Source organism: Sebastes fasciatus, chromosome 15, assembly GCF_043250625.1.
Source record: "Sebastes fasciatus isolate fSebFas1 chromosome 15, fSebFas1.pri, whole genome shotgun sequence".
NCBI classification, from domain to species: Eukaryota; Metazoa; Chordata; class Actinopteri; order Perciformes; family Sebastidae; genus Sebastes; species Sebastes fasciatus.
This window is the reverse complement of record NC_133809.1, coordinates 28,282,453-28,296,667: the sequence shown is the minus strand read 5'-3', so window position 1 is coordinate 28,296,667 and position 14,215 is coordinate 28,282,453. Positions and strand designations below refer to the sequence as shown.

Here is a 14,215-nt window from a genome sequence, read left to right as displayed (position 1 = left end):
AATAAACACCAAAGAAGAAGAAGAATGACGTCATGGCCAAGATGGCGGTCTCCTTGGTGGAGAGTGGAGAAGATGCATTTAGGAAGATATTTAAGTTTTACAAGAGAAGAAACCCTCCGCCGGATTACAGCGAGGTCGTCGACTTCTCCAGAGGAGGACCGGGTGACAAGGTGAGGAGGAGCCGGACCGGGTCAGCCCGGGTTAATGTCAGAGAGGGTTCGAGGTACAGCTAGACACTGATCTGTGTTGATTCATGTGAGAGTAGTGAGGACTGATGAGAGGACACTACAGGGAAACAGTGTGTTCCATACACTAGTCTAGTCATTCTGAGATGTTGGGCTATTGAATGATACTTAGAGAGTAATAACAACAACTCTCTGGAAGGCACAATTGGATAGGAAAGACAACTTAAATAATAAAATAACAAATCAAAGAGGGTAGAAAATAATTCAAGGAACAAAAAAATAAATGCATAAATAAATAAATAAATAATAATAAGACTGCACTCTTCCATAGTAGCTCTAGGGGTCATCAGCATATATGTTCAGCTCTTCATAAGCTCTGAGGAGACACTTTACATGTTGTCCTTTCATTAGTCTTAAAGCACTGAGATGATTGTCCACAGGTCTTGTTTAGAGTCAGATATACCTCGTTCAGATTCATTTACATTTGTTTGTAAATCTATGTGGACATGTGCGAGTATCTGGCATTAGATTCTATCCTTTATTATTTTATGTCTGCTTTGTAAAGCACTTAATGAGCACTCGTTGTGATGAGTGCTATGTAGATAACCTTCATTATTATAAAAAGGTCTTATTAAGATAAAAGCTTTGGGACTGCCCGTAATAGTGTGTAGATGAATGTAGCAGTATGACAGCTTGCTGGATATCTGTAAATGCACATTCCTCAACCTGTCACCTTTAGCCTAAATAGGAGAAAGGAGCCAGGGAAGGATGCACTTAATTCATAAGGAGTTAGGAAAAGACAACAGCAAAGTTAAGATAATGCCACTGAACTTAGGTTACCCATGTATGTGTAATGTACACATGTTAGATAGAAATAGCAGTGGAAAAATACACTAGGTACACCTTCTAATGTTGTATTGAGTTGCATTAGATTTCACAGGGTCTCTAACAGCCTCCACCTTTGACTGGGAGGGAAAGCTGTGTCTGGGCTTAGTATTTACATATAGCTAATGATTGTTCCTTTGTGTGTTGTGTTGTGTGTTTGATAGATAGTTCCAGCTGTACTGGACCCTTGTGCAGTGAGTGATGTGGATGCTGCCAGCGTTGGATTACAGCCCGTCAGAGACTGGAGAGCCTTCGGCCTGCAGGGCTACCCAGGTAAACGCAGGACACATGGAGAGACAGACAGACTAGTTAATTACCAAAAACCAAGAGTTCAACACTCTTAGACCAAAACTAAATGCAGTATTTTCTTGGAGAGAAAAGTGGCATGGAGTGAAATAGAGATGTATGATGAATGAAAGGAAAATGCAACATCAGCAGGATCCTTCAGAACCACTTCAGTGCTGCTGCTCAGAGATTGTCCAAGTGTGTGGAACTATATTCCCACATGTGGAGTTCTGATGATGTTGGTGGAGAGCACCCATAGGTGTTAGGTTGAGATCTGGTGAATGTGAAGGCCGTAGCATATGACATCATTTTCCATATTCATCATTCGGTAAGCCCTCAAGCTCTGTGTGGAAGCATCTGCAGTTCATCTCTCCCTTTATTTATTCAGGTTTTTCCTTTAATTTGTCACCCGACTCAATGTCCGAGCATCTTCTGTCATTATGGTATACTGCTGTACATCAGTATTTTTAACGTGTATAATAATGGGTGTAATCTTAATCACGATTTCTCACCCTGTGCTGTTCTGTTTGTGTGTTGCTCAGGGTTCATCTTCATCTCTAACCCGTTCCTGCTGGGCTCCCAGCCCTTCTGGGTCAGACAGTGTCTGAAGAACTACCCTCAGAAGCCCAATGTCTGCAACCTGGACATGCACATGTCTCCCTCTGACACCCAGGACATCTGGGGCAAGAGTGTTCATGGCCTCAGGTGAGACAATTCTGACAGGATCTGTCTAATCCCAAACCTGGGCCAGTTAACTGTCGTTGTGTCACGCCTTAAAGAAGTGAAGGTAGAAAGTGCTCGCCTAACTCAGGCCTACATTTCTAGACTATCAGTTTCCCTCTGCTTCTCGTTTATGTGCTGAGCTAGTTTCAGTTCTTCACAGATCTACTGCACACACAGAGATAACATTGATATTGATCTTCTTCTGTAGGAAATGAAACAAGCATATTTCCTAAAATGTTGTTTGTTCCTTCAAAATGTTGCTCTGTCTGAAATGCAACATTTTCCTAGAACACCTTGGTCCAGCTCTAGTTCCCACAGCTGTTTCATTATTCAACCTGCTGACAATGTTATAGGAGAGCATTACTAAATCGGTGGTGGAGTACTCTTTTTACCACATCCAGTTTAAAAGTGTAAAAGCAAATCCAATTTTATTGTCACACATTGTGCACGGCACAGCACACAGTGAAATTTAGATAACCCATCCTAATATATTAGGAGCAGAAGGCAGCTACTATACAGCGCTCAGGGAGCAGTTTTAGGGGGTCGGTGCCTTGCTCAAGGGCAAACTAGCACCTCTACAGCTACCAGTCCACACTCCCTACTTTGAAGCGGCGACCCCTCCGGTTCCCCAAGTCCCTACAGACTGAGCTACTGTACTGGTGGTGCTTCCCAGCAGCCTGCCTCTGTTAAGTGTGCCGCGTTTGATTCGTCCACAGCTGTCCTCCCTCTGGACAGAGACAACCAAAGACTCTCCTGGACAGGCTGCGCTGGGTCACTCTGGGATATCATTACAACTGGGACACCAAGGTAAGCAGAGGGTCCTGTTGCTAGAATTCAGTTGATGTAGAGTTGTAAACGCAGAAATGAATACCAATATTCTGATCATAAATATACAGTTTATCAGTATATTATTTACATTACCTCTTATCACAAAATTCTAATTCATTCACATCTCAAATATTTTCTAGTATTTTTTTATGAGGATGTGAAGTCTGACGTCACACCCCTACTGAGTGGCAGAAATAACTCAGACAATTAAAGCCACTGAAAGCTCCAGTGATCCATGATGTAGCACACAGTCAGTGCTCTATGCACATTCACATCAAAACATTCCCTCTAACATCACAAATCATCTTGCAATATCAGTCAAAAATGATCTCAATTTGATCTTTCCAAAATCGTTCAGCTCTGATTTATAAATGTTTATACTTCATGTAGCTCAGCATAACGGTTCAACGGTTTCCTTTGTTGCTCCATTCACAGACTTACTCTGCCGACCGTTACACTCCTTTCCCAGCTGATGTCCACTTGCTGTCCTCGCATATAACCGCTGCCTGCGGGTTCCCGGGGTTCAACGCAGAGGCTGGAATCCTCAACTTCTACAAATCAGATTCATCTCTGGGAATCCATGTGGATGAATCAGAACTAGATCACAGCCGACCGCTGCTGTCATTCAGGTGAGGCGGGGAGAACGCTGCTGAGAGGAAGCAATTCTTCCACACAATGCCAATAGTTATTTAGTTTTGTTTTGTTTTATTGTTCCAGCAATCCAGGATGTTGTAATATGGGAAGGAAGAAGTCTTCATTACCTGGTTAACTACAGAAACTATAAGTATGCCAACCCCCTCACCGTACATCTTGTTGTCTTTCCTGATAGTTTTGGACAGTCAGCCATCTTCCTCCTGGGAGGCCTCCACAGACAGGACCCCCCCACCGCTATGTACATGCACAGCGGAGACGTGATGGTGATGTCGGGACAGAGCCGCCTCCTTTACCACGCCGTCCCACGCATCCTTTCAGCACCCCGGGGACACGGAGCTTTAGAGACGGACGGCTGCTGCCGCCCGGCCTCGTCCCTACAGGACAGCACCGTGGTGGAGCCGGTGTCAGAGGAGGACTGGGCCGTGTGCTCCAGGTACATCCAGAGCTCCAGAGTGAATGTGACTGTCAGACAGGTGCTGGGGCCCGGGCAGAGCTTCCCACAAACACCTTCTTCTCACCAAAGGACTGCTGCAGACCAGACAGTGGGGTACCACGACGAAGCAGCAGACGGAGAGAGAGGGAAGAGGAAGAGGAGTGGTAGCTGTGACTCTGATGATACTGTAGAGACATGACACAGACCACCTGTCGGAACACTCACTTAACAAACTGTCTGTTTACGTCCTCACATGCAGCCAGTGAAATGATGACTGATGAGTCAGTCAACTGATTGTGTTTAACTGCTGAGGGCCAGACTGAAGGAAAAGAGGCGCGAGATGGCCGTGGTCAGTCAGAGCACCAACAGGAAGATACAAAGACACTTAGTTATTGATTTCAAAGACAATATGTTATATGATACGGTTATTACATTTGGAATTATTGGACTATTTATGAAAATGGCTACTTTTGCATTGACATTAAAGCCGAGCGTCTAAATCCAGAGTGTGCTGCTGTCATTGGGAAAGCTGTGAAAATGTCTAAATCTAAGAAATGTAAAGTCCTCCTACAGTTGAGGAGATTAATACTGTTTTCTGTAGAGGAATGTCTGAGTTCATACATAATCAGTTTGATGTATTTTCGCTGCTAAAATAAGATGTGAGCATGAAGATGTAAGTAACTAAAGCTTTATTTATACATGACCTTTTTAAAACACACGGTTACAAAGTGCTTCACACACACGGAACATATAGATGAATTCAAGGTACGCTTGGTAATGTTGATCAAAAACATTTCTGTTATATTTATTGACATTTTCATTACATTACATGCTGACAGACATACCTGTCTACCAAGTTACCTGTCTATCAACCTACCTGATCAAATCAAAGCGCTGATTGGCTCTTAGTTTAGACAGCAAACACCATGTGTGGGGCGGTTGTGGCTCAGAGGGTAGAGCAGGTTCTCCACCAATCGGAAGGTCGGTGTATCAATCCCCGGCTGCTCCGGATCACATGTCAATGTGTCCTTGAGCAAGACACTTAACCCCAAATTGCTCCTCCAGGCTGAGCCATTGGTGTGTGAATGAGTATTTAGGCACCTTAGCAGCCTCTGCCATGTGTGAGGGTGAATGCTGTCATGTAGTGTAAAGCGCTTTGAGTGGTCGGAAGACTAGAAAGGAGCCATATAAATGCAAGTTCATTTATAGATAGTCACAATTTTCTATGTAAGTGTAATATTTAACACTAGATTGTAGGATATTAGTCTCATGTTGTGCAATGAAGGTTTCATCTGTAACATATCTCAAACATACATGTTGTGTGGTTGATAATATTAATAATGGAGGTTATTTATAAGCACTTATCACAACAAGTGCTGATTACAGAGTGCTTTACAAGGCAGACATAAAATAATGAAGGATAGAATCTAATGCCAGATACACACACATTTCCACATGGATTTACAAACAAATATAAATATATCTAACAGGATGTAACTATTCCTGTCTTCCTATAAATTCTTTATATATATAAAAAAAATATATATATATATATATTTTTTTTTATTTCAAAATTTCAAAATTTCAAAATGTAAACAGTTTGAAGGCAGCTGTCAGCTGGTCAGCTGGTCAGCGGGTCAGCGCCCCCTGCTGCTGCTGCCTCCTGATTGGCGCAGCTCATCTTCACCGAGCCTTGCGTCACCCGTCGCATTCATTTGACGTCATAGGTCAGAGACCAAGGACGAAACATGGCGGCGCAGACCAAGAAAGTGTTCGAGTTGTTCGTGTCTAAGATACCATGGACTCTGGCCGGCAGTAAGTCTATTAAACAGTTCACATCAGCGCTCCTATCTAGTGGACACTCGCTTTATTTAGTCCACGGCTCCGTGCTGTCTGTAGCCGTCACTGTTAGATCACAGACTCTTCTCCATGCTGTCTGTCTGACTGTTCTGTTACACTGCATGGACCAGGTGTAGGTCGACCTCATAATAAACTGTTACCTCAGTATTCATCAGCGTTAATAACACTGTAGTACTCGTCAGTAAGTTGTTTCTGTTTGTCTTTCAGAGGAGATGAGGGAGTACTTTGGACAGTTTGGCGCAGTGAAGAAGTGTCTTCTTCCATTTGTAAGTTGTCTCTGCATCAGAATGCCTGAATGACTCATTCTACTGTTTATCTGCTATTGATTAGTGCTGTCTATATCCCTTCTTACTGTACTACGTCATTGATCCATTGTTCATGCTGTATATGAATGAAATTGGATATTATCTGTATGCCACTGTTTGCACTGGTTGGATGCTTTTTGTTGTACTTATGTTTATTGTGTGCAGTGACAATGAAGATGAATGTAATCTAAATGTCTTACTTTTGGTTGCTGATGACAAGTTTCCAGTTCATAGCATGGTGTTTTAGATTTTTGAGTGTTTCCTTATAGGCAGCCATTAGTTTCCCCTTTTTTCGTTTTGGTATAAAAACTCAACATACAGAGACTTAAAACTTGTTGGTTTATCCATCCCAGAGATCAACAGGATTTATTCTTGCATGAGTTTCTTGTGTTGGTGTGTTGAACTGTCTGCTGTGTGTTGCACCAGGATAAAGAAACCGGCTTCCACAGAGGCTTCTGCTGGGTGGGATTCTTCTCAGAGGAAGGACTGAACAATGCACTTCAGAAAGACCCACACATGCTGGAGGGAGCAAAGGTAAGAATCAAATGATAAGCTTGTGGATAATGGAGTCTTCATAAACACAGCACAACACAACAGAAGCTTAGTTTTGCCAGAGAGATCGGGCTGCCACATAAGCCGCTTTACACCAAAACGTCCTGGGACTTTTTAGTCCCTACTACTTTTAAGGAACTAAAAGGTTCCTTCACCTCACTGTTGTCTGTATTTCCGACACGGTCTAAAGAGTTGTGAAGATTAGACAAATTAGTCTGCTGATGTATGAAAAAGCAACATGACATGTGACGAGGGCTGCTGGTGGTCACAGCGGTAAACACACTCTGTAGTTCAGTGTGTCTGCCTGTTTACTCTAAAAAAAACGCTGGAAAAAAAAGTTTTTATCTCACAATATTTACTGCTTCATGTTGGAAATAATGAATGAAATGAAACTAAGAGCGTCTGTCTCCGCAGTAAATCATCTGTTGAGTGTTTGATAGTTATTTATTCGTGCTTTAGATCGTAACCGATGAAAATACCGTTTCTTTCTCTCATTCACAGCACCGTTGCGCTGCACTCCCTCTCTTGTACCGATCGCCCTCTCTCTCTCTCTCTCTCTCTCTCTCTCTCTCTCTCTCTCTCTCTCTCTCTCTCTCTCTTTTTTTCTCTGTCTTTTTTTTTAATGAGTCAGAAGCTGACAGCAGAGCCTAACTTCACTTTTAGTGTTATCAAACAAAGAGAAATGCTCTCCCCTCATTCTGAAATGGTCCTAAACGAGTACTTTCTTGTTTATGAATGAAGCAGTAGGCTACACGAGTTGAAGCCGTTGAAGCAACGCTGTGTGTGTGTTTCACCAATTAGCGATGGTCAAACCTGCAAACCCCTCCCCGAAAGATCCAGTACTCTCAGAAAGTAGTCTAGACCCTGGTCCCTGCAGTCAAAACGCAAAGAGTTCTTCAAAAGGTTCCTAGTTCTGGGGGAAAGTTCCTGCAGTCGAAACGTAGATATAGTCTGCTCTCCAAGCAGTTAGGGCTTCTGTGCCTTGCTCAAGGGCCAACACGTTCTCATCCCAACTCGTCACATACTGACGCTTTGTCAGACCCCTCAGCGTCACTTTTCTCTCACAGTAAACATGTTCTTAATGTGTGTTTAAGTTCAGGCAACTAAACCACTATAATTAGGTTTAGGAAAAAAACTACATGGGTGGACTTCAAATCACTACGTTTTGTAGAGTGAAAATGTGCCTGGACGTTGTGAAGACGGGACACGACCGATCAGCTGATTGTAACGTGAAAGTGAAATTTAACACACGGGACATGACGAGAGGTCTCCTGGATGAAAGCCTTGTGTTTGTTGGACCCATCCACCTCCACTCCTTCCGCCTGGTGTGTCTCTTTCACTCTTTAAACCACGTCACCACAGCACCACCTGCTGAGCGTTTACTGTTACCACAGATGAATTTACATTGTAGATAATGGACAGCCTGGTGCATCGCATACCACCGCTAAAGGGCGCCTTGTGTGGCGGTATCGAACGCCAACGGCCGTGACAAAGCGTCGGTATTTTACGCCTTGGAAATGAGAACGGGCTGCAAGGACACCGCGGTAGGGCCCAGGCTGTGAGCTGGCATCTCTCCAGCTACCAATCCCCCACGCCGTCATAATAAAAGATCAGGCTTCTCACAATGATCAGCAGTAAAAAGGCAGTACACGTTAACATATCAGCTGATTGAAGCATATGAATGTTTTTAGAAATCCTACTAAACATAAAGACAGAAGCTGAAATGTGTGGTGTCCTTATTGATTCCCCCTGTTGTTTGTTTTCAGCTCCAGGTTCAGAGGAACAGACGGCCATTTGCAGGGCAGAGGTCAAACAAAGAGAGCGAAGACGACTGAAGCTCTGTGATGCTTCTGTGTGGATGAGACGGACAAACGTGTGCTATTGTTTTTCCTTCAGCCCCGATTCGCAAAGACTGCCTCAGCTCCTTTGATATCTGCAATTGTGTTGGGTCATGAGGACGATTTAGAGCAGTATAGCAGAGTCGTTGTATGGATTTCCTTTTGTTACACATTCAGTGAATCTGGGCCTGAGTTGTTTTAATACATTGCCCAGTAGTAATGTATTTATTGATTGTCAGTGATAGTGTTGTACTTCCTGTAACCCTCCTGTCACACACCATCAACAGGTGAATGCTAATTTATAAGGTTTATGAAACATAATTCACTAATTTCCAGTGTATGGCAATAAAAACAGTGTTCAAATCCATCGTCTCCAACTTGTAATGTAGTATTTTATTTTGTGGTTTAAACTAGTTTTACTCGAGTAAAGGATCGCAGTACTTCCTTCATCACTGCCGATGGACATCCGAGTGTCGGTTGTCCGGCCCTCTCTGAGCTCCGGAGGTGGAGGGAACGTGATGGTGAGACAGCGCTGATGAGATATTGAGCTGAATTTGATTAGAGATTTGAGTTGGCTGATATATTTTAGATTTGAAAGGTGCTTATGGAACAGTTATTGCTCATTAGCACAAATAACACTGCTGGTTTCAATGTTTATGATGAAGTGAAGTTAAATGTGTGAGAAACATCATTATACGTATAATGATGTTTCTCACATTTAATTTCCACAGTCTGGCTTCAAATCACCACCTCGACACATGCGTCGCCAGTTTCCCGTCTCCCTAATGTGCGTACACATGAGTCAGAGTGTCCCTAAATGTGCGCACGTTCTCCCGAAAAGTTTGTTTGTATAGATCACAACCTTTGCGTGGGAAGTGGTGTAAGCACATTTCAGGCCCCGTTTTGAGCGTACCCAACGCTTATAAATGAGACCCGACGGCTTCCAGCCGCCTTCAAAGAGTTTACAGGAAGACACAGGAATAGTTACATCCTGTTAGAGCCCAAAAGTTATTATGAATATTCTGTTAAGAGAATACTTCCATAACCCAGTTAAGAGAAATTATGTCTTCAAGGAATTTGAAGCTGAAGAGGTTAAGATAATACGGAGAACATGTATTTCATTCCCTCTCCCTCCTATAAGGTGAAATCCTGGATGAGATTTACCCAACGAACGAGTTCTTAAGACTGAGGTTTAACTTTGATGTGATGAATAACTGTGTGTTTTGTGAAAGTGAAATTGAAAGTTTGGAACATGTGTTTTTTTTCATTGTGAATCAGTGAAGTTTATTCTGGAATGACATGCAGAGCTGGCTACTATCCAAGGGGATTGAGCTGTCAGCATTGACAGAAACAAATTTGGTATCTTTGCTGTGAATCAGAATTTAGATTTTGTTATTAATATTTTACTATTATTAAGTCAATTTTTTATACATAAATGCAGATACCTCAAAACTAAACCCTGTCTGACTAGTATGAAGAATGAGAATGAAGAAAATCATTGTCGATTATGACTGACAAAAAAAGCTGTTAAATTATTCTCTTTATTTGATATATACAAATTAATTTGAGATGAGCCCTGCTTCTTTTATCTAATGTGATATATATTTTATATATATATATATATTATATATGAATATATAATATATGTATATATATATATTTTATATATATATATAATATATAATATATATATTTTATATATATATAATATATATATATATATATATATTATATATATAAAGAGCACCAATGACCAACAATAGAATATGAGAAATAATGAGAAATAAATTAAAACATTTCAAGGTTCAAGGTTTTTTATTTGTCATTTGTCAATACCAGCAAAGCAGTCATTAATGAAGATCTGTGGTCTCAGGTTCCTTCAACAACGCTCATAAAATACATATATATAAAAAGGGGAAATCACACAAGTAAAAGTAAAAGCACAATGATAATCTAAGGCATAAAATAAATATAAATATGAGTAAATATAAAATGGAGATGTAAAGGTCAATTTGTAAATTGGTTATTTAGTTAAAGACAGTATTATATATATATATATTAGTTTTTATTACTTGTTTATTACTTGTACAAGTAGTTTTTATTACTTGTTCCTTGACCAGTTTTACTTTATTTTTTATTCACATTGAATGTTATCGTTGATATATGTTGTTGGCCATGCTCAACCTAAAGTTGTTGTTTTTCTGTTTTCTGTTATAACTTACAGTGCCTTGTTGTGTGTATATTTTTAATAACGAATAAAAAAAAATAATAAAAAAATCCTGTTAGGGCCCATCTGTAGGCTACTTGCAATTTGCAGACCCATTATGATTTATTTATATCTGTTTGTAAATAATTGCTTATAAATAACCTCCATCATTGTTATTATTATTATTAACCACACATCATGTGTGTTTGGTAACAGATTGCACAACTAACGAGCCATACCTCTGACCATAGGAATGTATACTGTATGTTATATGACCAGGGAGCACCATATGTGTCGCCTGTAAAAACGTCATCGTGGTGGACCGACGTGTAGTTCTTGTGTTACCCTTCCAGTACCGCAGAGAGAGCCGGTACCGGAGGTTCTCTCTCTCTCTAAAGAGCACAGTACCGTGCGAGCTCGGTAGCGAATGTGACTGTCGCAGCCTCGTCCCTTATAGTACTACGTTACCCAGAATCCTTCGCTCTTACGTCGGAAAGGCTCTGCGGTGAAAACCAAAAGAGAGGAAGTGAAGACAAGGCGCGTGGTTCTCTGTGTACATCCATGGCTACTCCGGTAAGCTGCTTGTTTCACATTCAGTATGTTCTGCATGTGACCGTCTGACTGACCGACTAACGTTCAACTTCAACACGGAGCCGGTGTTGCGGTTTATCAGGCGACCGGTTGACAGGCGACCTTGTGGTTGTCGTAGTTCCGCCAGCTGTTGAAGGCAGGAAGAGAACACATTATATAGCTGTCCTCGTGAATGCCTCTTTTAATATTTCATAACTGTCTTTAAACACAGCGGGTTCATCTTTGGAGCCTGTTTGAGTAAATATGTGTGTCACGTAGAGGAACTCTTAAGCCTTTTAAAAGATAAAAATAAAATAAAAAAATAAAATAAACTTTTAACACTATATAAACTACCATTGTGGGAAAATAAATAAAGGAAGGGGATCTTATCATAAGATAAGATCAGATATTCCTTTATTAGTCCCGCAGTGGGGAAATTTGCAGTGTACGGGAATAGCAAAGGGAATAGCAGACAGTGGAAAATGATATTGCACAGTGAGAATGAATGAATGAAATTCCACCTGAAAATATCAGGTTATTGTCAGTTTTTTGGTGTGTAAGTGGTCTACTGGGAGCAGTGCTGGTTGTGATCTACTGGGAGCAGAGCTGGTTGTGGTTTACTGGGAGCAGAGCTGGTTGTGGTCTACTGGGAGCAGAGCTGGTTGTGGTCTACTGGGAGCAGAGCTGGTTGTGGTTTACTGGGAGCAGAGCTGGTTGTGGTCTACTGGGAGCAGAGCTGGTTGTGGTTTACTGGGAGCAGAGCTGGTTGTGGTCTACTGGGAGCAGAGCTGGTTGTGGTTTACTGGGAGCAGAGCTGGTTGTGGTCTACTGGGAGCAGTGCTGGTTGTGGTCTACTGGGAGCAGTGCTGGATGTGGTCTACTGGGAGCAGTGCTGGTTGTGGTCTACTGGGAGCAGTGCTGGATGTGGAGTCTGACAGCTGCAGGAAGGAAGGACCTGCAATAGCCCTCCTTCACACACTTTGGGTGGAGCAGCCTGTCAGTGAAGGAGCTCTCCAGAGCTGAGATGGTGTCCTGCATGGGGTGGGAGTCATTCTCCATCATGGATGACAGCTTAGCCATCATCCTCCTCTCTCCCACCACCTCCACTGTGTCGAGGGGGCATTCCTGATTACTCTGTCTAGATTTACAATGGATGTAGCATAATACACACACACACAGCATACAGTAAGCAGTCGCTCTAAAGACAGAAGGCAGTCAGATCAACTGGTGACCACACTGTCTGTGTACTTCACACCATTTATTTGACTGGTTTCCAACACGTTTAAAAGGTCAGTAGGCTATAGTGCTGCAAATCAATGAAGCACGTGTTTATGTTGTTATCACCTGGAAATAATGAAGTTTGAAGATCATGCATCCAGAAAAAACAAAAAATGTGTTCAATTCTTTTTGGGCAAGTGAGTTGTTAGATTTGCCCAACATTGCATTTTCAACACAGTCTAAGCTCAGCTTTACCAACTGAAGCTCGTACTGAATGCTGGAAAAAACAAACTTATGGTCTTTTCTAACTCTAGGAAGATGGAGTTGATTCAGTATTGTTACTACTCAAGGTCAACAAATTGAGGCATTCTCTCCACATACAAATACTTGGGATTTTTAATTGATGACCCCCTCTCTTTTATTTTAGAGACAAGTCTTGTTTTTGTCTTGATGTCAGACGAAAACTGGTTCAAGCGACGTTCTTGCCTGTTCTTGACTACGGTGATCTGCTTTACATGAATGCATCAGTCCATTGTCTCCATATGTTGGATACTGTATATCATGGTGCTTTAAGGTTTGTTACAAACTGTAGAGCCCTCACTCAGCACTGTATATTGTACTCCAAAGTAAATTGGCCTGCTTTGTCAATACGTCGGCTTAGCCACTGGTATGTTTTTATCTATAAGGCCATTCTGGGTAGACTCCCCTGTTATTTATCTGTCTTTCTAACCAGAAAACATGGCAATTATTATGGGCTATGGTCTCAGGACACTATGCTTATGACTGTTCCCAGAGTTCGAACTGAGTTGGGAAAGAAGGCCTTTATGTTTTCTGCACCATCTGCATGGAATAGCCTGCAAAATGAAACTTAAACTCAAGCACCTAGTCACTCTAAATGAATTTAAAGGCATGGTGAAATTTATAGAAACGGTCTCTATCGATAATTGTACTTGTTTTGATTGAAATAGGATTATATGGCTTCCCTGCACTTTTACGGTACGGCACCTTTGAGCTGATCTATTTTTTTTTTAATGTGCGTGTATGAAACTGTTTATACTGTTCACCATTCTTGGCCAGGTCGCTCTTGAAAAAGAGATTTTAATCTCAATGGAGAAGAAAGAAAGACATTTGACTTGCCCCGGGCAATCCTTATTGTTGAGCCACATGTAAACATGTTCTCTTATTTGTTCCATTTGTGGGCTGGTATTGTTGGTCTTTCACCAGACCACAGTCTTACTCCCCTCACAGGGGATATTTTGTCAACCATGATTTCTTTATTGTGTATAAACATACAGTTGCTGTGCTAGGTCTGTGTGAACGGTGATAACCAAAGATGAACCCATGACTGTGCTCTGAAACAAACTGGTCTAACATTTCTATCCTTTCTCATTTGCTTTCACATGTAACCTCTTCACATAACCTCTGTCACTCTGTGAACTGGTCTGTGAGGACATATTTCCTCATGTTCATTCTTCTTCCCATAGTTCCTCTGATGGCTGGTCAACTCCTCAAAGTCTCCTCTTTGGCCACAGCAGTGTTTGCCTCCTCTGGGTTTTACCTCTACAACAGACAGCTGAACCTCAATGACCTGAGTGTCGTCCGCTTTGGACGAACCGCGGCCACAGTGAGTTCCCGCCCACCTCTGCCCTCCGAGTCTTTATTTCATAATTGTG

The 14,215-nt window shown here is 41.8% G+C and overlaps 3 protein-coding genes across 4 annotated transcripts in view; all 3 read left to right on the top strand.

Annotated features, from left to right (window-relative positions):
• On the top strand, window positions 1-4,497 carry alkbh1 (alkB homolog 1, histone H2A dioxygenase). Its single transcript, XM_074660939.1, has 6 exons — window positions 1-170; window positions 1,235-1,343; window positions 1,898-2,060; window positions 2,795-2,885; window positions 3,342-3,535; window positions 3,736-4,497. Exons 1-6 carry the CDS (start codon window positions 33-35, stop codon window positions 4,190-4,192), a joined length of 1,152 nt encoding a protein of 383 aa, XP_074517040.1. The 5' UTR covers window positions 1-32; the 3' UTR covers window positions 4,193-4,497.
• Window positions 4,498-5,670: 1,173 nt separating this feature from the next.
• On the top strand, window positions 5,671-8,919 carry slirp (SRA stem-loop interacting RNA binding protein). Its single transcript, XM_074661613.1, has 4 exons — window positions 5,671-5,808; window positions 6,061-6,119; window positions 6,585-6,692; window positions 8,477-8,919. Exons 1-4 carry the CDS (start codon window positions 5,742-5,744, stop codon window positions 8,543-8,545), a joined length of 303 nt encoding a protein of 100 aa, XP_074517714.1. The 5' UTR covers window positions 5,671-5,741; the 3' UTR covers window positions 8,546-8,919.
• Window positions 8,920-11,088: 2,169 nt separating this feature from the next.
• Window positions 11,089-14,215, top strand: part of adck1 (aarF domain containing kinase 1) — an 82,445-nt gene continuing 79,318 nt past the window's right edge. Inside the window, exons 1-2 of one of the 2 annotated variants that reach the window (XM_074660768.1) lie at window positions 11,089-11,327; window positions 14,027-14,166. In XM_074660768.1, coding sequence (XP_074516869.1) covers window positions 14,035-14,166 — 132 coding nt within the window. In that variant the 5' untranslated portion in view covers window positions 11,089-11,327; window positions 14,027-14,034. Of the gene's footprint in view, window positions 11,328-12,987; window positions 13,117-14,026; window positions 14,167-14,215 lie in introns of those variants that run through there. The other variant, XM_074660769.1, reaches the window with a different exon arrangement.